This window comes from Haemaphysalis longicornis, unplaced genomic scaffold, assembly GCF_048455015.1.
Source record: "Haemaphysalis longicornis isolate Haplotype H1 unplaced genomic scaffold, Haemaphysalis longicornis Haplotype H1 scaffold_2, whole genome shotgun sequence".
Lineage (NCBI taxonomy): Eukaryota > Metazoa > Arthropoda > Arachnida > Ixodida > Ixodidae > Haemaphysalis > Haemaphysalis longicornis.
The window spans coordinates 5,973,661-5,994,623 of record NW_027526295.1 but is presented as its reverse complement, the minus strand read 5'-3'; the positions used below and the strand labels follow the sequence as shown (position 1 = coordinate 5,994,623).

The following is a 20,963-nucleotide window of genomic DNA, read 5'->3' as shown; positions in this document are numbered from 1 at the left end:
AAACAGCATAAGAAATTTTTTATTTGTAAGTTTTTGATCATTCGCAAGTGAATACAACGTAACTGCCCATGTAAGCCAATGTCTTATGCATTCGTACGAAAGCGGCAGCGCAACAGACGGGACGGAACGAAAAGGAGGCAAACACTTGCGCCTTTTTGCAGAGTTATAACCTAACAAGCTGAAGTTTCAACTCTTCTGAGGTCATATGCATCATTACGGAGTAAAAGACATGAAACTAAAATTGGGTATCTCTGTAATGTTTCCAATGTTTAAATGTGATGAAGTAGCTGATACCAAGTTTACTTTTCTCAAGGTTCCGCAAGCCACGTTCGGAGCAGTACCGAGCACCCAGTGGACTCCAAGAAGCAACTCTATTTTTTGTCAGATTTTCCCACCTACTCAAGAATGTGAGAAATGGATTCGTTGAAAAAGAATACCTGACACCAGCTGGAGATACCCACAGTGGTATTCTACAACCGGCCTTCGAAAAAGATCGGGAAAATGTAACACTAAAAGCGATGCCAAAAATTACAAACGCACACCTCGAGCCCAACAGCTTTCACAAAATGAAAGTGGACCTCGCGTTTCAACTGTTCAGTGACCAGGTCATCAAAGCACTGTTCATTTATAGAGAACACATTCGATCCTCATATGAGACCGTGCAGCCAACAGAAGATTTCGTGAAAGAAATGAATCGCCTGATTCGTGTGATGACATCGCGGACAAGCCAGACGGCGCTGAAGCCAGGTAGCCCAAACGTGCGGTTTCTGGAAGGATTCCTAGAGTACCTGCACGAATGGGAGCAACATGCAAGGGAAAAAAAAGGAAAAAAAGTTTGCGGAAGGTGGTAGTTTTCTGGCAGAAAACACGGCTATTGGTCTAAGGGTTGCCATCACGAGCACACTGCGCTTGTTGTCCTATCTGACGTCGACTTTGGGCTTCAGGTATCTTTTAACATCCAGATTGAGCCACGATAAACTGGAAAACCTGTTTGGAATCATTAGACAGTCATCAGGGAGTAATGACCACCCGACAGTTTCGCAGTTCCTGACCACGGTCTTGCATTCTACAACCTAGCGAAGACACCTAGAGGAGGAAACTGTGCCCCGGACGTGATCAAGGCACTGCTGATTCCAAATGAGCTCCGTGAAATGACGAGAACGTCCCTTTTAGACAAAATGGATGAGCTTGACCACAGGAATGTCGGTGAAGCTGATGATGTAGTTCAAGCTCTTGTGTCTAGCGGTGACCATGCATCGTACACAGAGAAAAAGAGCAACAGTGCTTTGATCTGCTACACAGGCTATGTGGCAAGAAATATAATTGCAAAGAACTGTTGTCCACAGTGTGCAGGCTGCCTTTGTGTAAGCAGAGCTGAAGCAAGTGCCGACACTGCTTCGTACTTTACTAGCCATTTCGACAACGGGGACCTCGTGTATCCTAGTCAGAACTTGTCAACTGCTGTAAAGGTCATGGAAGATGCATTTACCATGTTTTTTAGCAAGAACAAGCTCCATGAGACGAGTTTGCTTGAATTTTCCAGTGAGCTGCAGACACTGTTGTTCCCTCAGCTCGGCTGCCCAGAGCATGAAAAGGAAATTTTATCTACCGTTGTAAGGTTTTATGTTCTGTTCAGATTTCGGTTTTTTGTCAAGGGCCTCAACAATGAGCGCGAGGGTAAAAGGTAAAGGCAAAATTTTGTTAAAACGCGGCGCTGCCAGTAAATGTTGATTGACTGCGTGCTCTGCTCTTTGTGTAATTTGTCATGTGCCTGCGTTTGCTAAAAAAGGCAACACGTGTTGTGCGATCTGTTTTCTGCATTGTTCACATGAATGTATGAATAAATGAACATGTGTGTTCGAAACTTGAAGTTGTGCTCAACTTTATAAACGTTTTCTGGCCAGCAACAATGGCTGAATATGCCACCCCTAGCCGAGGGCTCAAAGCAAGCCATGAAACTTGCAGTCAGCTACGGTCATAATAGCTGCTGTCCGGAATAGATGAACCATAGCCTCCTCAATAAACTCCTCAATAAAAGAGATTATGGCTGAACAAAAGCAAAAACGCACCAGCCCTCTTGCCGGCGTTCCGAAGGCTGCGCGGCGCGGCCCGCACCCACCCAACAGCACCCACCTGCCTGACAGCGCTCCAAGCGGCGGCCGACGGCATTCATCGCTCGCGGTGCCTCCAGGAAGGCCGCGGTCGGCACACTAGCCAGTATATTCTAGGCATTGTACCAGAACGTACAAAGGCAGAATTTTTAGGTCTGCCCCCATCGTAAACTTTACTGACGAAGAGGGGGGAAAGGTCAGAGGGAAGGAGCCCTCTTTCCAGAGCCCCTGTGGCGCTTGCCCTGGTCCAGGCCCTGTCGACCAGCTTGCGTTGGTCCTCCAGGTTCCCGCTGGCCAGGGTTGCATGCTATGTTTCTTGAGAAGGTGTGTTGTTCTGTGTTTGCCAAACGATGGCACAATTGCATATAGTGGGGAAGGGGTTGGCTTTCTCTTGCACTGGTAACCATTTTCGCTGGGAACATTAAGGAGAGTGTTGATTTGTGCAGAAAGGTGTTTGGATTTTCTGAGCGTTTGGGTGTCAGAAGCATTGAGCTCTTTATGTGGCACGGTTAATTCTTCTTTCTAGGCATTTTCGGGAAAGGCGTTCACTGCAAGTTTCATGCAGATCAGGCCTGCAGCTGAAAGTGAGGTTCCTTGCGAGGGCGCCTTCCTCCAAAGGGAATGCTGGCAACCATGGCAGCGAGCCGCACGGCTCTGGCCCGCCTCGGCGTGCTGCGGACACATATGTAGCGAGCGAAGTTTGCTGCTGGGCTCGACACGACTTGCACCACCTGCCGAGCGGCAGGGGAGACCAGGTCGTCCTCGAATGCCCGACGATTACACCTGCCCCCAGAGCCAGACTCCGTCAGCAGCTCTCGGGCTTGCAGAGGCTGGAGGCACTGCGGGGGTGGACATGGGGCGTTGCGGCCGTTGCGGAAGAGGGACAGCTGGAACAAGGGCGGCAGCACGGAGCGGAACAGAGCGAGCTGCGAGTAGTGTTCGCTGACCGATTTGTCTATGTTAGGAACAGCTTTTTTCTCGGCTACGCGGCATGTTTCCACGCAGTGGCCACCCGCTACAACACAAGGCATAGCCACATCACCATCACAACACACCTCTACCTGTACGTGGGATGCAATGAGGTATTTGAACACTTGTTTCCTGGCTAAAACAAATAATACTTTTCCTATTCCTTTATCCTGTTTCTGCATCACGCGTTGCGAGTCCTTTTTCGTGTGATTGGGCTGTTCCGAACTGCACGTTATGGTTGTAGGCCTGACTCGGATGATCCCCCACACGCAGCTGCCATGTCAACGGCACCGGCTTGGGAGGCAGACAAAGGAAACCGACGGCAGCCTCCAGGGGGGTTTATTCCCAAAACCCCCCCCCAAGCGCTCCCGTCTTCTTGCGTTGCTCGAGCGCTGCCCGTGGACAATGCTCGGTCCAGGCTGGAGAGGAAGTCACCGGGTCACTCTGCCGTCCCTGCTGTCCCTGCTTGGCATAACCCACCGGTTGCGCCCAGCACTGCTGCCGAAGTCCCTCCTTGCCGGCGAACCAACCCTTGAGCTCCTTGATTCTAAGCAGCAGTAACGCCATCTCACAAGACGCAAGCAATTCCCCCCGCGGCGCAAGCTGGCCGCGGTGTCGTCGAAGAGCCGCGCGGGTCTCGGGGCGCCGACCGTGTGCCGAGTTGGTATCGCAGATTTCCACAACATCCACAACGTGAATGAAGTTTTGTGGCGCTGTTGGAAATATAATCTCCACGAAATACCAGCAAGCAGAAGAATGCCGGCAATAATGCAACAAAACGTGCACCCATAAAAAGATATTTAGGTAGCTGCAGGTTTTTCACGCCACGTGATGTGCAATACACGAATGGTAGTGCCACCTTTCAAATTCCAGAAAGCTCATTGCCCAATAAGAATTACTGCCACCAATTTATTCAGAAATTGGTGGAAATTGAGCCGGACCAGGTGGCCACTCTCTGCTCCCCCCACATGACTTGTGCTCCTTTCCCTTTTTCCCCATTGCCGAGGTGCTGGACCAAGTACTTTCCCGCCATCTTTCAGGCATCTTTCAAAGAAAGGCCGTTGCCTTTCTTTGCAATGGGACAATAAGCTTGAAATGTGGTGCTATGCACCAAGGTGTTTTCCTGGCAGGAAGATCAAAATAAAAGTGGCATACACAACGTCTTGCCGAAGCACTGGAAACGAGGACACAGCAATGCCCTTGTTGCGAGCTTGCTGAACCAAGCAAAAGCCCCCCACGAATGTCTCTCTTCAATTCCACCTGCTTAGCACTACGTCAAGAGCGAAATATGTGGCTAACCAGAAGGGCCCAGAAATGCCAGTCAGGTCCACCTACCTGGCCATGTTGCCGGTGCTCAGCAAGGGCCCCTTCTGGCGGGTGGTCGGTGCACGCCTGTAAGTGCACGAGGGAAGGAACAGTGACTGCCCACGCACAAGCTGATCACAGCGTACAAGCACAGCTGCACACTTTCCTGGGCATGTGGCGTGTGCGTGTGGCAACCCAGAACAGTCACTGGGCACTTTTGAATGGTGCAAAGAACAACCGACAGAAACCACAAAACATGTTCTCTGATGTGGAGAGAGCGAAAGAAAGAAAATGTCATTGTTTCTTTTTTCCATGACTTGGAGACGGGGAACTGCTGCAGTTCTGTTAGGCAGGGCTGCTAATGGCACTGTAGATGATGGTCACCAGGGGCTGCATTCTCCAGAACGACAGGCGTCACTTTGAAGCAATGCAGCATTGGTGTGCAAATGCCACATTGCTTCAAAGTGACGCCCGCCATTCTGGAGAATTCGGCCCTTGGTGGTGGTTGTACGTGGAGCATGTGTTCCAAGCGCTGAGGTGTGCGTGCGTGCCAACAGGATGTGCTCTTGGTTAAGTGTGGCATGGCAGTAGCTGAACTGGGGGGGGGGACAGTGACTACTGCACCCATGCCGTACCGTTCGTTTTATGGAATCATGGGGCCGGGGGAGTGGCGAACCCCTGTAACCGGAGCCATGAAGGGGCCCACAATGCGAGCTGATCGACAAGCCGAGGGAAGTGACGAGCCCTTGTAACCCCATTACTAGGGGGCTAGGGTGCAGAGTGACGGGGAGCTCCGCAGAACTGGCTCCCCAACCAACCACTACACCCACGCTGCACAGGCGCACACGGGGGCCGAAGAGTGTTGCGAGAAGCAGGGAAGGGGCCTATTGTGTGTTCTGGTTGGCGGCTTGGGGAAGTGAAGAGCCCTGGTAACCCAGTCACCTGGGGGCTAGGGTCATGGGGAGTCCTGCGCAAGTGCCCCCCGGGTAGCCCTTAGCCTCCCCGCTGGGAAACGGCGAGTCCTCCGGAAGGGGCTGAAGCGAGGCTAACAAGGGTCACCCAAAGGCTGCCCTTTCCTGTCGCTCAGGCAGGTGCAGCCTCACTTTGATATTGTGTGTGGGGCCACGTTCCACGATTTGGTCATGCTTTGCGGGTGCCTGCATGTGTGCTCCATGGGCCAGTTGCTTTGCTCGTTCACTCCCCGCCGATTCCATGTGCCCAGGTACCCAGTGAATTCTGATGTGCCCATTTTCTGTGGCTAGAAATGGCAGTGTCGATGAAAAGGTGAGGAGTCCGCTTGCAAGCAGGTTACATGCCTTTTTGGAGTCTGTGCAAACGTTTGTAAGCGTGGTAGGGGGTCGTCGTTCAGCCTATGAATGTTAGTTTTTCATCCATCACCACACCCAAAAACTTATGTTCCTTTTTAACAGGAATTGGGTTACCATTGAGACTTATTTCAGAATACGACACAGGTACTTTTCGTGGGATTAAGTTTGAAACAATTTTCGTCTGCCCAGCGAGAACGTTTCCCTACCCCAAGCTGGACTTGACGTTCACATATGGATATGTTGCAAGATTTAAAAGATATTTGTACATCATCCACATACACTAAACAGGAGATCGATGGGGGCAATGCTTTCCGAAGCGAATTCATCTTGACAATAAACAGCGTGCAGCTCAAAACTCCACCTTGAGGCACGCCATTTTCATGAATGTGAACTCTTGACAGTTCTGACCCGACTCTGACACGAAATGTTCGTTTGGACAAGTAACTATCAAGAGTGTTCAACATATTACCTGTTACACCATAGGATTTTAAGTCTGCAAGAATGCCGTAACGCCATGCCGTATCATACGCTTTTTCAATGTCAAAAAATACGGTCATGCAATACTGTTTGTGTATAAAGGCATCTTTAATGTACGGTTCTAATGCAACAAGCTGATCATTTGTGGATCACCCTGCCCGGAAGCCTGCCTGGCAGCTCTCGAGAAGACCATTGTACTCAAGAAAGTACATGAGCCTCCGGTTAATCATCTTCTCGAAGAGCTTGCACAGGCAGCTTGTCAGGGCTATGGGTCTATAGCTTGCGGGACAAGAAGGGTCCTTCCCTTCTTTCAGAAAAGCCACAACTATGGCCTCCCTCCAAGGCTTTGGAAGGTGCCCCAATAGCCATATTTGGTTGTATAGGTGCAGGAGTGTCTCAAAGGTGTCTGCATGTAGGTGTTGAATCATAGTGTGTGTAATATTGTCGGCACCTGGAGCTGAAGACTTACAAGTGGCAAGAGCAATCTTCAGCTCATGGAGTGTAAATTCAGAGTTGTATGCAGACTTTGACTTGTTCTTGTCGCGTATAGGCTTCTTTTCGGCAGATGTTTTGTGTTGCATGAAAGCGTTTGCGTAGTGTGCAGAACTAGACACGTGTTGAAAGTGTTGTGCAAGTGTTTCCAGTGTGTCCCCTGTCGTGCTAACCAGGGACAGCCTATGTGTGTGTCGTCCTTTTAGTTTACGTATTCGGGTCCATACCTTGTGGGTGTCCGTGTATGAATTTAGGGATGTGAGAAAGGCTGATGATGATGATGATGGTTGGATGTTAATGACGCAGGGCCAACTGGGGCAAAGAGCGCCAAAACAGTGGTTAAATATGAGAGGTGAGAACGTAGACACTAAAGTCAGTAAGCAAGAACAAAAGTAAAATCAATAGAAGACAGTGGGGATGGCTGGTGTAAAAGGCCAGGTTGTGATGGTGCGTGGCATGAAATAAGGCTTTAAAAAACTACGCGTGATAGGAAATGAGATGTAAAAACTTGATGTCACTGAGAAACTTAAGAGTGCGTTGCACAGGAATCACGGGATCATCCGCTAGAAAGAATGCTGGGTGTAGTGAAATGTGTTGTCTGTAGAGTTGAGGGAAGTGCTTGCGTCTTGTTGTCTGGAGTGCTTTGCATGTAATGAGGATGTGAAGTACGGATAGGCCCTCCCCACACCTGCTACACAGGGGTCTTGGAGATCCAGTGAGCAGATGGGAGTGTGTCGCGTGTGTGTGGCCTATCCGTAATCTAGCTAGGGCAACTTCGATGAATCTGTTGTGTGAGTCACTAGTGTATTGTCCTAAGTGTGGCTTTATTATGTGTAACTTGTTGTCTGTCTGTGTATTCCAGTCGGCTTGCCATGTTTTGCGAAGGTGTTGTCGGATGTGTGGCTTGAGGTCAGTGTAGGGTATTGTTGTTATGTCCACTGTGTTTGCAAGTGCAGCAGTGGCGGCCATTTCATCTGCGGTCTCATTCCCCGCGATTCCAGCATGGCCTGGAACCCAGCACAGGATTACTTGAAAATTATTTGCATATATAGACATTATGAAATTAAAGACAAGATTGACAATGTGGTTTTTCCTGGGTCTGTGTGAAGACAATGCACGCACAACGCTCAAAGAGTCTGTGAAGATGACGGACTTAGAAATTTGTTTTTTAAGAATGTGCTGAACGATGAGTAAAATGCCATATGCTTCTGCAGAGAACATAGTAGTGTGTACACTCATGGTTCTGCAAGCAATAAAATTGGGACCATGAGCGGCGCACGACACTGTAGTTGAAGTTTTCGAGGCATCGCTATAGAATTCAGCACATTTATATTTATCCTAAAGCGACAAGAAATGCTGCAGAATCGCAGCTCTCAGAACCCTGTTTTTATATATTTTCATAAAAGAAACATCACAACAAACAGGCTGCAGTTGCCATGGTGGTATAACATCAGAAAATGATGATGATGTACAGACATCTAAAAACCCAACGGAAATACCCGAAGCTTCCTCTCTCACCCTCAGAGAGTAGGGCAAAGGAACAGATGGACGATTTGAGAATAGCTGGGCTGTAGATGTATCGTTGAGGACAGGTTTAAAAGGATGGTTATAGAATGATGAGACCTTAAAAGCATATAATAAATCTATGTACATTCGTTGATGTTCCAGGCACCATTTGTTACTTTCAGCGTACAGACTCTGGGCCGGACTAGTGCGGAACGCACCACACGCAAGGCGCAGGCCGAAATGGAGAACTGGGTCAAGCATTTTTAGTACTGTTTTTGATGCCAACCCGTACACAACACTACCGTAGTCTAGCCGAGACCCGACTAAGGCGGTAAAGACGCGACGAAGGAGTTCTTTGTCTGCACCATAAGACTGGTGGGAGAGGACTTTGAGAATGTTTAGTGTTTTCAGGCATTTATGTTTAAGTTGTTTGATGTGTGGAATGAACGTGAGTTTTTCATCAAATATGACACCTAAAAACTTGTGCTCCTTTTTTACAGGGATAGAAGCGCGATGAAGGGTAATCTCAGGGTCTGCCTTAATCCCGCGCTTGCGGGAGAACACAACACAAGTACTCTTTCCAGGGTTCAGTTTAAAACCGTTTGTGTCCGCCCAGCCAGCAAGTTGGTTCACTCCAAGCTGGACTTGGCGTTCACAAACTGAAAAGTTACAGGACTTAAAAGATATTTGGACGTCATCTACATATACAGAACAGAAAATGGTTGGTGGCAATGCCTTCCGGAGCGAGTTCATCTTAACAATGAATAGTGTGCAGCTCAGGACACCGCCTTGAGGAACGCCATTTTCCTGCACGTATACATTGGAAAGTGCACTACCAAACCTCACTCGAAAGGTCCTTTCCGACATGTAGCTAGCGAGGGTGTTCAGCATGTTGCCGGAGACACCAAACGACCTGAGGTCACTCAAGATGCCGTACCACCAGGCAGTGTCATAGGCCTTTTCCATATCGAAGAAGACTGTTATGCAAAACTGATTATGGATAAAGGCATCTTTTACATACGATTCCAACGCAACCAGTTGATCGTTGGTGGATCTCCCAGCCCTGAAGCCAGCCTGACAGCTGTCGAGAAGACCATTGTACTGTAAGAAGTACATGAGTCTCCTATTGATCATCTTCTTGAACAGCTTACACAGGCAGCTTGTGAGGGCGATGGGACGATAACTTGCGGGAGAGGAAGGGTCCTTCCCCTCTTTCAGAAAGGCCACTACGATGGCCTCCCTCCATGACCTTGGGAGGTGCCCCAAACGAAATATTTTGTTGTAGAGGTGAAGGAGGGTTTCAAGTGTGTGTGCAAGTGTTGAATCATAGTGATTGTAATGTTGTCTGTGCCTGGAGCTGAAGGTTTACATGTACTAAGTGCGATCTTCAGCTCATGCAGTGAGAAGGGGGTGTTATAAGATGACGTCGACTTATTACTGTCTCGCAAGGACTTCTTCTCACAGGATGTTTTGTGTTTTATAAAAGTGTTGGTGTAGTGCGCTGAACTGGACACATGTTGGAAGTGTTGTGCGAGTGTGTTAGCCTGGTCTTCCAGTGTGTCCCCTGTTGTACTAACCAGGGGCAGGCTGTGTGTCTGTTGTCCTTTTAGTTTACGTATTCGTGTCCATACTTTTCGCGTGTCAGTGTATGAGTTGATGGAAGTGAGGAAGGTGCGCCAACTCTCCCTTTTCACCTCACGACGCACTCGCTTCCCAAAAGCCTTTGCCCGTTTAAAAGAAATGAGGTTATCTGACGTGGGGTACCGGCTAAGGACACCCCACGCCTTGTTCTGGGCCTCTTGTGCCTGCCTACAGTCCTCATTCCACCACGGCCTCCTTTGGTTGCGCGGAGCGCTGGAGGCGTGGGGAATGGACTTTTCGGATGCGTCGTGGATGTGCGCCGTGATGAGTTGGGATGCTTCCTCCACGTGTAGGTGTTCTATGGTTGTGTGGTGTAGTTTAGATGTTTCTGTGAATATACTCCAGTTTGCTTTTGATTCATTAAACCTGTTATGGGAAGATGGACTGCATGGGCCTTTACCTATATATGTTAGGGAAGTGGGGAAATGGTCACTACCATATGGGCCAGTGCCCACGCCCCACTCAACACATGGAAAGAGAATTGTAGAACCAATAGCCATGTCGAGATGTGAGTATGTATTATGTCCTAAGTTATGGTATGTAGGCTGCTTTTTGTTGAAAAAGCATGCTCCTGAAGATGTAAGAAATTTCTCTATCAGGCGACCTCGGGCATCCGTTCTGGAGGAGCCCCAAAGAGAGTTGTTTATTTTATTTATTTTATTTATTTAAGATATACTGCAGTCCGAAGACCAAGCAGGTGGGCAGAGATTAATTACATAAAAAAAGCATGGTAAATTGGTACATATTTCTGAAAACAGTCAAACAAGTGTGAAAAAACAGAAACAAAAAATAAGAAACTGACAAAAAACAGGAATGATAGCGGTACACAAAGAAAAGTAGCGGCACAGTGAATGTTTAAAATATAATCTGCTTAACGAAGCTATCCCTCAGGTAACCCACGCTAAATATTTAGGAGTCACATTTTCTTGCGACCTAACATGGAATCAACACATAGAATCAATAACCACAAAGGCAGCCCGCACGCTTAATTAACTTCATTAGGAGAAATTTTAAGCAGGCTCCGCAGGCTGTAAGGGAACTTCTATATAGCACAAATATCCGTCCTATTCTCGAATACGGTTGTACGGTTTGGGACCCCTTCACGTAAAATCTGATAGATAGTCTCGAGGCCATACAGAACCGCGCTGTTCGTTTTGTTAAGCAGAGTTATGCATTTCCAAGCAGCATTACTCGGATAAAAGATTCTCTTGGCTGGCCTGCGCTTGCATCGCGTCAGACCTTTTTTTGTATGGCTTCTCTAAGAGACGTATACTCAAACCGAACACCGCTGAACAAAGATGCTTACCTGGTGCTGCTCACATGTCTCCCATCGGCTTGACCACACGCTCAAGATAAGAAAAATACCCGCTCGTACAACTGCTTTTATGCACTCATTTTTCCCCCGCACTATAAAATCCTGGAACCAGCTTCCCCAGGACATCATCCTAGTTGCAAGCGACAATGAATTCCTGGTGGCTTTACGCAGTCATCTTGAATGCTAAAATTTGAACGCTATACTTCCTAGCGTGCATTTCTGTTTTTGCATACTTGTTTTCTTTTATACGTTAGCTAATGCATACGTTTCTGCATACTTGTGTTACTTTGAATGCTGGGCAGTGTTACTTTTTATGCTACTCTTCATGCTGTCATTTGTTAATTTTTGTCTGTTATTTGTCGCCCTGTTCCTTGTTATTCTTTGTATCTTTCATTTTGTTGGCGCATTTCGTGTATGAAAATAGGTTTTTACCCCCCTACTGTCTATTATTTGTTTCCCTGTTCCTTGTTATTCTTTATACCTTTCACTTTGTTGGCGCATTTCGTGTGTGAAAATGTGTTCTTACCCCCCTGGGCGAAATGTAGGTATGTGAATAAATAAATAAATAAACAGTTGGTACTGCACAATCTCCAATGAAAGCCCCCCAACCATACAAAACACCCGCGGAAACCAAAACATACAACGCGAGCCCTTCATAAAAATTCTGGGTCTCCACACGCAAAGTGACAGTGGAGTACAGCAAGCTGTGAAGCACAGCCGTGTGAGCAGACCTTACACATGATGAGAAGAGTGTGAAATAAAGGGCTCAAGGAGACTCACTTGCCCTACCTCAGCGACGCCCTCGTTAACACACACACACCGGTTGTACTAGGTGTCTGTGTTGTTTTTTTTTTATCTTTATACTCTTACATTGTAGTTTTGATGTACTTTTCTTCTCCAAAATATGAATACAGACAAGCACAGACTTGTCTGCTTCTCTCATTCTGCAATCTTGTGCTCCGAAAAGTTGCCTCCCATCCTTATTGCCTCGAAATGAATTACTAGAATTTGTCTTTCTTTTGCCTATCTCACGTTAGCTTTGCTGGTCTCCTGTAGACATTGGAAGCCAGTGTGACATGCACTACAAAGGGGCAGTGCCCCTTTGGTTACATCACAGACACGCGACTAGAAGCTGCTTGCAAGAATTTCACTTCCGTAAGCACCTATGCACTGGAACTGTGCAACTGGACAGGGCAGGCACAAAGCAAATGTGTGGCCATGAACACACCCGTGTGGGTCAGTGACAAGACACAGCTGGGCAATTAGGCGACAGTGCAGACAAGGCAAAGGATCTGGATGCATCATCATTCAAGAGGCACGACTCACGAGTGATAGGGGAGCACATGAAAAAGTGTGGCAAAAATTGCAGTGATGACTTAAGCGAGAACAAGATACGTGGAAAGAAACCTTGCCTTGTCAGAATGCCACGACTACTGTCCTTTTAGTGTCCCGTAAGGTTGCAACAAGCGGTGAGAGCAATCGCAATTTACGAGTGCCTCCTTACAGTCTGCTATGACTCCATCCTTTGCCTCTAACACTGCCAACAGAGAGACTCGGTGTGCCCGCTATGGACTCGTGGCAGCACAATGCCACAGTGGAGTGGCTGCCCCACAGGAATGCCACAGGCAGTGATGCTTTTCCCACTCACCCACGTGCCAGTGTTTTGCCCGCTTCCCTGTTTTCTATCCCTGCAATCGTGCACATTCACTGCGTAGCCAGCAAGTGCAGAGCACAGAAGGAGCCCACCGAGTAGAACAGGGGCAGGCAGCAAGCTGACCAAGCATGCCAGAGGCAAGGACGCAGACGCACCGTGTCCTCTTCAGCCGAGCTGTAGTGCTCCTCGCTGTCGCTGCTGCGCCCAGGCCCCGGGCCCTGCACGCAGAGGGGAACTCCTCAAGGCCACGCTTACGGGTCGGCCGCAGGCAGGCTGGTGGCAGGCACCTTCACCCGAACACTAAGCCCGCCACTCCCAGTGCCACACCCTCGTGCTGATACCCCTCTGCCATCGCTGCTGCACCTCAGCCCTTTGGCCCACACATCTGTTGGCTTACCTTCTTCCAGCTGCCGTTGTGTGGCAGTCATCGTTTTGGTGTAACTGCACACATTTCCCCACCTAGAAGTTTTTTTATATAACTTGCATCAAGTCTCAAAATTGGGAATGGTTAGAGCAATAAAGAACTAAACAATTATCCCGGGAAGCATATTTCATCTCACCCTATCTTATATTTTGCCTAGTAAATTAGTTAAGGTAACAAAATCAACTTTTCAACAAGAGAACCAAGGCAAAAAATTCTCAATTTCAAAAATGTACAGCAGTCTGTGAAATTATTGTTAGTGCACGTGGTTTCTTAAAGGAGCCATGAAGAGAAAACACAAGTTTGGTTCATTCGAAAGATTGCCTCGTTAGAACCATAACGACACCACTTATAACGCAAACTTCGCTCAAATAAGCTACATAATTAGGAAAAACGGGAATGGTCATGCGACCCACCAGCTCATTTCCCGCAACAGAACCTATGCCGTCACATGGGCTAAGCTCTGCGATTGGCGGAGGCCGGCAAAAGCAAACGCATGTTAGGCAGGGCTTACAGCTTGCATAGCGAGCTAAATGCCCGTGAAACATACTGCACATTCTTTTTATGACAAAGAACGGTGGAGTAAACGGTTGAAGGTCCGAACGAACTCGCAAACGTGTGCGCCAATGCGTACGAAACTAGCGCGCCGGCCGAGCTCGACATCTCGCCGTCGCGCAGACGAATTTTCGGGTTCGAGGCTCTTCGGGGCCAACGAACCGTTCCAGCACGCACAGCCGCGACCTTGCTTCATATCGTAATCCCTTCACAGGAGGTTTGCCGTCATATCGCCAACCAGCAAAGGTAAAAATAGAAACGAGGGGAGTAAGGAACAGCAAGAAGCGACGAGATAGTGCCAGTCGTCGCGTAAGTTTCGAATGGTGTTGGTTTGCTGCTGTCGTTACGAGCTCGTTTCCAGTTTACAACCACTGAAAACTTCAGTTTGTTCAGTTACGGCAGGGACCCTTACGTTAGCTCACTCCTGGAACATGCTGGCGCTCGTTGCCGACTTCGTCAAATCGCTCTGACCTTGGGGAAAAAAATGCCGTAAACACCGCGCATTGACGCTCGTATCTTTCTGGTCGAAGCAGAGAGCTCGCGCGAACGGCTTTCCATACACGACACCGGCCAACTGGCATAAGTGATACTGCTACTGAAATTGAACTATTATTAACCGTAATCAAAATACGGCACATACGTACCAGTCTATATTCGTCCGTCGCGACGGGGCTGACGAGGCCGCGGTGCCGACGGCTGGGCGTTCGTCTGTTGTGGCTATCGCGGAATGGTCGCTTTCCCGTCCACCGCGTATCCCACAACTCTTGCCGCTCGTGCACTTAGAAGCATTGAGCGTTTTTGTGGTGTGAGGTTGTTAAATGCAAGCCCGAGCTCCTCGGCGAGAGTTTTGTTCTCCGGATCAGGCGATTCCATGACTAGGGCTGCGGGTGCACTAGGTTTTACTAGTATTTTTAAAATGGCCGCCGTCTCGATCGACTCCCGCGTGTGGGTGCTATATGGAGTCGACATACTAAGTATCTGTTTCATGGACCGGCTCTATGACGCCATTGTACACGTCACGGAATGTTCAATTTTAGCGGGAGATTTAAAATTTTGGCTTAAATTGCCTTATTTATCAGTGAATAAAGCATCATTTGCTTCCGGGAAAGCGCTTGGGGTACTATGAAACACCTAATCTTTCGAATAAAACAAACTTTTGTTTTCTCTTCATGGCTCCTTTAACACTTCAAACCCAGAGCGCCAAGAGCAAGCGACCATGCCTTTCAAGTGTTGTGCTGCTCACTACACCCTGCCACCGGACCGTCATTGTCAGTGGCAGGCTTGTGTAGCCACAATTCAGCTCTGCCCCAGCACTTTTACGGCAAAACCCATTCTTGGTGCCGAAAAAAAGCTCTCAAGGTGGTCCTTTCAGTGTACATCACGAAAACAGTACGCTGGAACACAGCCACCAAGCAGGCAGAGGACAAAAGCTCCAGTCCTGCTCTTCCCATGTTCGCCAGAATGGTGCAAGTTCTTACTGCAAGGTGCACCACATGCTAATGTGAGACATATTGTCAAGGGAGACCCCAACGGAATGCACAGCGCCTGAGTGCGTATGATAAAACGTTGAATGCCAACCGTTTTACCAACACAACATACCACAGGTCTGACTTACAAAACAACGCGGGAAACGACACTACATACATGGTGCACAGACACAGCGCTGTGTCCTTTCTGCAAGCACAGTGTCTGTGTGTCCTTTCTGTTTCCAGCGCTGTTTGGTAACTCAGTTACGCACCAACTGACCTGCCTTCAATCCATGATACCACAGGTACTACAAGGTGCAGGCAAGTGGGCCGTATTGCTATTTTTCGTGACAGGTTGCACGGTTGTCGAGACATCTTTTAGTACGGCCAGCATATGCCGTACTGCATGTCAGCAGAACCACTCCAACTGCACAGTCAGCAGCAGTACAGTATACTGTGGTAAGGCCAAACCGGAAGACGCCTCAACGACCGTGCAACCTGTCACGAAAAATAGCAATATGGCCCACTTGCCTGCACCTTGTAATACGTACGGACACTAGCCAGCCTTTCAAGAGATAAAGATTGTGGCTAGAAGCCGAGACCAGACCTCATGCACAATCATACAGGCACATCTTATTGAAAAGGAAGGTGATAATTTTGTATGCGACCTGCCGCTGTGTGTGCATTGAAATGAGGTGGCATTTATGGGCCTTTTACAGACTGCTAGGCTGTTCGATGTGTCTTCTTCAAATAAACAAAGTTGAGAGTGAGCATTCGTATGTTTTGTGTCTATTTCGCTTTTTTTTCTTTCTAGGAATCGTGAACAGCAAGCTTTTTTAAAGGAGCCATGCAGACAAAACGCAAGTTTGGTTGATTCCAAAGATTGACTCATTACAATCATACTGACACCAATTTTAATGTAAACTTCACTCAAATAAGCTATATAATTAGGAAAAAAGGGAATGGCCATGCGACCCAATAGCTCATTTGCCACACTAGAACGTATGACCTATTATTGGCAGCTGAGGCCGGCAAAAGCAAGTGCAAGTTAGGCAGGCCCTATAAGCTTGCAGAACGAGCTATTTTCCATTAAATGTAATGGATATTTATTTTATAGCCTTAAGAATGGTGGGGTAAACAACTGTGATTACAAAAGTGCAAGTAAACAAAGAGGTACCAGTGCGCACTGCTGTTGGTACTCCGCGCACTATGCTTGTTATAGCTATACAGCAGTCCGGCGCTTTGGGGTTGTCTCACACGCCAGTGGCTGGTTAGCGTAAGCGACATTGTCTTACGTGGCCCTGTTTGTCGGGCATACCCATGTTTCGTGAAACAAGTACTACCGGCCTTAACAAAGACAAGGCAGGTGCAAACATAGTCAGAAACAAAGCGAGGGCGGGCAGCGGTGCTGCATAGTATGGTGGCGCCAGCTAGGAGAGCTGATGGTAACAAGACATTCCCAGTCTGCTGCAGACAAGACGGCATACTAACGGTCAGTTGAATACCTGTCCTTGTTACGTCATCACAAACATCATGAAACACACAATTTGGCGGGACAATCCCAGTTTCAACTTAAACTGATTAATTCCTTAGCCCGCACATGGCATCATCACAACCCTTTCTTATGACCGACTTCCAGCTTTTTTTAGGATAAGTGTGCTGCCTAAGCCATCCTGGTGGATCACAAACATGGCGGCTACGCTGACGTCAGTGCAAGAATTGTTAGCTGCCGGACAAGCGCTGGGGGCACTATAAAACACCAAATTTTTCGGGTAAAACAAACATGTACAAGGGTTAAGGCTTGGGCGAGTTGGTACATGATTATAAAAGGGGAACAGCGCAAACTCAGACAAGACACAAGAAGAAGGAGGTGACAAACACGAGCGCTGTTTGTCACCTTCTTCTTGTGTTTTGTCTGAGTTTGCGCTGTTCCCCTTTTATAATCATGCACAGTAGAATCTCGATAAACGGAAATCGCTTAAACGGAATTGCCGCTTAAACGGAACAGTAGCCTGTTAGTTGATTGGTTTTGTATTCAGATAACGTAAAAAAAACTTTCAGTCATCGGAACTAAAACTTCCGCATCACCGTGTAAACGGAACCAGAAGTGGAACTTCTTGTGAAATCCACTGGCATGAGAATCAGCTTTTTACGGTTCCGGCTGTTTCGTTCTTGTTATTTTTTTTTTTTCTTCCTCCATGCTTTTTTTAGCCTTGTTGGCCTCGTAAGCCTCGTCTCGTAAGTGGTTAGCCGTGTTAGCGCAACGAATGCAACATCGCAGTTCATGTTCCAGTCGTTCGGTCTCGATTCTAGACACCGAGGCTACAGGGCTCACTTCCTGTCGCCTCTTTCGTGCCATCGTTGTGCTATTCGTCCTTCATTACCCCGTTGCCGTCTTCTAAATTTGGTGGCTCGTAAGCACTCGCGAAGTTGAGGCCTCTAGCCTCCGTGAAGATGCAGTTGCAAGGACTCAAACAAAATAATTGACGCATTTTGTAGTGCACAGCGACTCATTGTTGCCAAATCAACTTTGGGAATGCTGTGCCTACGCTTCTTGTAGTTTTCTTGCTTTCTGAAAAATATCAGCTACAGCCACTTTCCAGTGGTTAGAGTTCCATGAAATGCCCTTAGAAGTGTGTACGCACATAAATTTGCACCTTAGAACATCTCTCTCAGTAAACGGAACTCCTGTTAAACGGAACTAATTTTTCCGGTACCTTGAAGTTCCGTTTATCGAGAGTCTACTGCATTTTATCTGCATGGCCCCTTTAGTACTATCTTCCATATCTCTTGCGCCAAATTCCTACAGTTAATATCTTACCTAAACTTTGAAGCGGCCCGGAATGCCCTCCCAAAATCCGAGAATATGTTGAAACGGTAAACAGGACAATAGTGATTCCGATTACAAGAGGTGACGTTCACAGATGCATGTCATTCAAGCTGTGAGACAAACCACAGTGAACGGCTGCAAATTAATTTACATCTGACCGCGCCTAAACATCCGGACAGTCCATTTTAGCACTCGTGCACTGCAACCACGCCTGCTTTACCCAGCGATAACCATTTGAGGCAGCCACACAATCCGCTCTGGTGTACAAGAACGCCACCATAATCCGCCGATGTAACGCCACACGCACGCAATGCAGTTGACAGCGCGTGAGGCACCTGTTGCGCGTTCCCGATTAGCCGCTGTTGCAGTTTAAAAGAACGGCAGCGGCTGTGTGGCCCTCCAGTGCTTTCTAGAATCACGGGAAACCAAAGGAGCACGGCAGGTTGGGTCACTTCCGCGCAATATGGCAAAATTAGCGGTGCAGCTTGCCGTGTGACACAGACGACGCTGAGCGCCGTCGCGCAGGGTGGTTCGGGCTCCCCTTACCATGGCATAGCTTCACGGCGCACACGGGCTCTTCACAAACACTGCACACGACTTGCCACTGCCCAGAAAGAGCCTGACACAGAGCTGATGCACCACGAAATATTATAACAGTTGCAGCGGTTGCAGGAGCGTCGGCGCCCGTATTCAACTTTTAACTGTTCAATCAGTACAAACCATAGACTGCGAGCAACGACAACGTGACGTAGAAGAGGGGCAATCAACAAGTGAAGAAGGGCACCGCCATCTTGCCGGAGGTAAAAATCTAGGTGGGTAAGCCATAGAGTTTCTCTTATTGAGAAAATCTATGGGTAAAGCCAACGTTTTTAGATTAGCTAAAAACAGCTAAAAACGTTGAGTAAAGCCAACCATAGAGTTTATAGATACTTTTTCAGTTCCGTATCTCCCCGCCGCGGCCATGGAAAGAAGGCGGCCGGCCACGACTCTCGCCACCGCGGCGCTGCGGTTGCGAGTTGCGCTGGGAAAGTATATGGAAAGTATGGAGGATGGAGGCGAAAAGCAAAAACGCCCGTGTGCACGAGATTTCGGCGCACGTTAAAGATCCCCAGGCGGTCAAAATTAATCCGGAGCCCTCCACTACGGCGCGCCTCATCGCCTGCGTTGCGTCGGCGCGTGAAACCCAACAATCAATCAATCAAGGCAATCAATGCGCTAGGAAAGCGAGCGTCGTCTGCTAGCGGGGAGCGTTCCGCTCGGCATCTCCGGTCCTCGCCACTTCTGGCTGCGTACTGCAAAAGAAATAACTGTTCGCGGACGTTTCATCATTTTGTTGCGGCTGTTGCAGTTCGAGATCTATTTGAAACGGACGGTATTATGCAAGGGATTTGAAGCGGTGGCTAAAATATCAAGAACGACAGCGTTTTAAATGAACGTAGCAGTGGCTGTCAAGCGTGGACACGAATTATTTTGTCATGCCAATTGCGCAAATTTATTGCATCACGAATTATATTTCCTCACACGACTGTTGTAGCAGCTTTCTGTTTCGTGGACAACATAGGTAATATCGTCCCTCACAACAACGCTCTTTGTAGGACCCCGCTTTCATTCCGGCCACGTAAAAAATAATTTGCCGATGCTTCCTCGGTTCTTTTTCGAGTGCTACCGTTCTCCAGTTGGCTGGGAGCCGTATTGCCGCACATGGGCGTCCGGAAGGGGGGGCAAGGGGGGTAACTGCCCCTCCCTGGAGGTTCGGATATTTTTATGCACTACAAAAAAGCTGCGCAGCTTGGTTGGCCCATAATTAAAATAACTTTGCCCTGAAGGACGGAAGAGAGGAGAAAACGACACCGACGTTCCCTCCGTTGTCTCGTCCTTTAGCGCAAAGTTTTTTCAATTATGTACGCGAACCAACTAGCCCAACAATCCACGCTACTCAAATGATTAGCACAACCAGGTCCTGCGTATCCGTATGGAACGCCCTTCAGGACTGCGCTCAACATTGCACTTTAGGCACTGACGAACTGATTGATTTGATTGATTGAGTAGCGTTTAACGCGCCGACGCAACGCGGGCGATGAGGCGCGCCGTAGTGGAGGGCTCCGGATTAATTTTGACCACCTGGGGATCTTTATCGTGCGCCGAAATCTTGTACACACGGGCGTTTTTGCTTTTCGCCTCCATCAGAAAAGCGGCCGCCGCGGCCGGGAATCGAACCCGCGACCTTGTGCTCAGGCACTGACTAACATTGCCGGTCATATGACGGCAGTGAAACAGACTGCTTGTGCTGGCTATTGAAGATAGCGAACAATTCTGAAAGGTTTGACGTTTTTTTCTTGTTTTTTTTTTTTTTTTCTAAACTTTGGATTTATGCAGTCCTACCACAAGAACTTCAGTTTTCGGACAAATTTGCAGCTATCGTCATCGCTACACTTAGTAGGGAGAGTGTAACAACCTCCCGTGCCATCCTATCACCTAGTACACCATGTCCTTCGAAATAGCGAAATGTCGGCACCACCCAAGCCCCGAAACAAAACCTATAAATCAGCCCCTCAAAACGATTGTATGCCTGTACTGCATTGAAAGTCAGGAAGGCCAGTGGTATCTTTATTGTGTGAGCCATTTCAACAGACTTCATCACAGATGTCATCTCGCGATTTGCCCAGAATAACCCGAGGCGTCTGCAGCTGCTATTTAAGGAACATTGACGGAGTGCAGCTGTGTGTATGTGAACGTATTGTGCTGTGTGCAATTGGCGTGAGTCGAGAACGCTCCCGCAGCGACACTGATCACACTCTTTTACAAAGTGAGAGTAACTTTTCGCATTTTCTTTATTCACTTTATTGCTTTGTTCGGCAATAAAATCCAATGTATATTCTCCAAGTCTGGTTCT

The 20,963-nt window shown here is 48.0% G+C and overlaps 1 protein-coding gene across 3 annotated transcripts in view; it reads right to left on the bottom strand.

Moving 5' to 3' along the window:
- Positions 1-18,855, bottom strand: part of LOC144168709 (uncharacterized) — a 191,867-nt gene extending 173,012 nt beyond the window's left edge. For all 3 annotated transcript variants that reach the window (XM_077697655.1, XM_077697654.1, XM_077697653.1), the window contains exons 1-3: positions 18,617-18,855; positions 12,954-13,016; positions 4,416-4,472 (exon numbers count right to left, since the gene is read on the bottom strand). In XM_077697655.1, the coding sequence (XP_077553781.1) occupies positions 4,416-4,472; positions 12,954-13,016; positions 18,617-18,619 (123 nt within the window). In that variant the 5' untranslated portion in view covers positions 18,620-18,855. The remainder of the gene's footprint in view (positions 1-4,415; positions 4,473-12,953; positions 13,017-18,616) is intronic.
- Between the last annotated feature and the right edge of the window lie 2,108 nt (positions 18,856-20,963).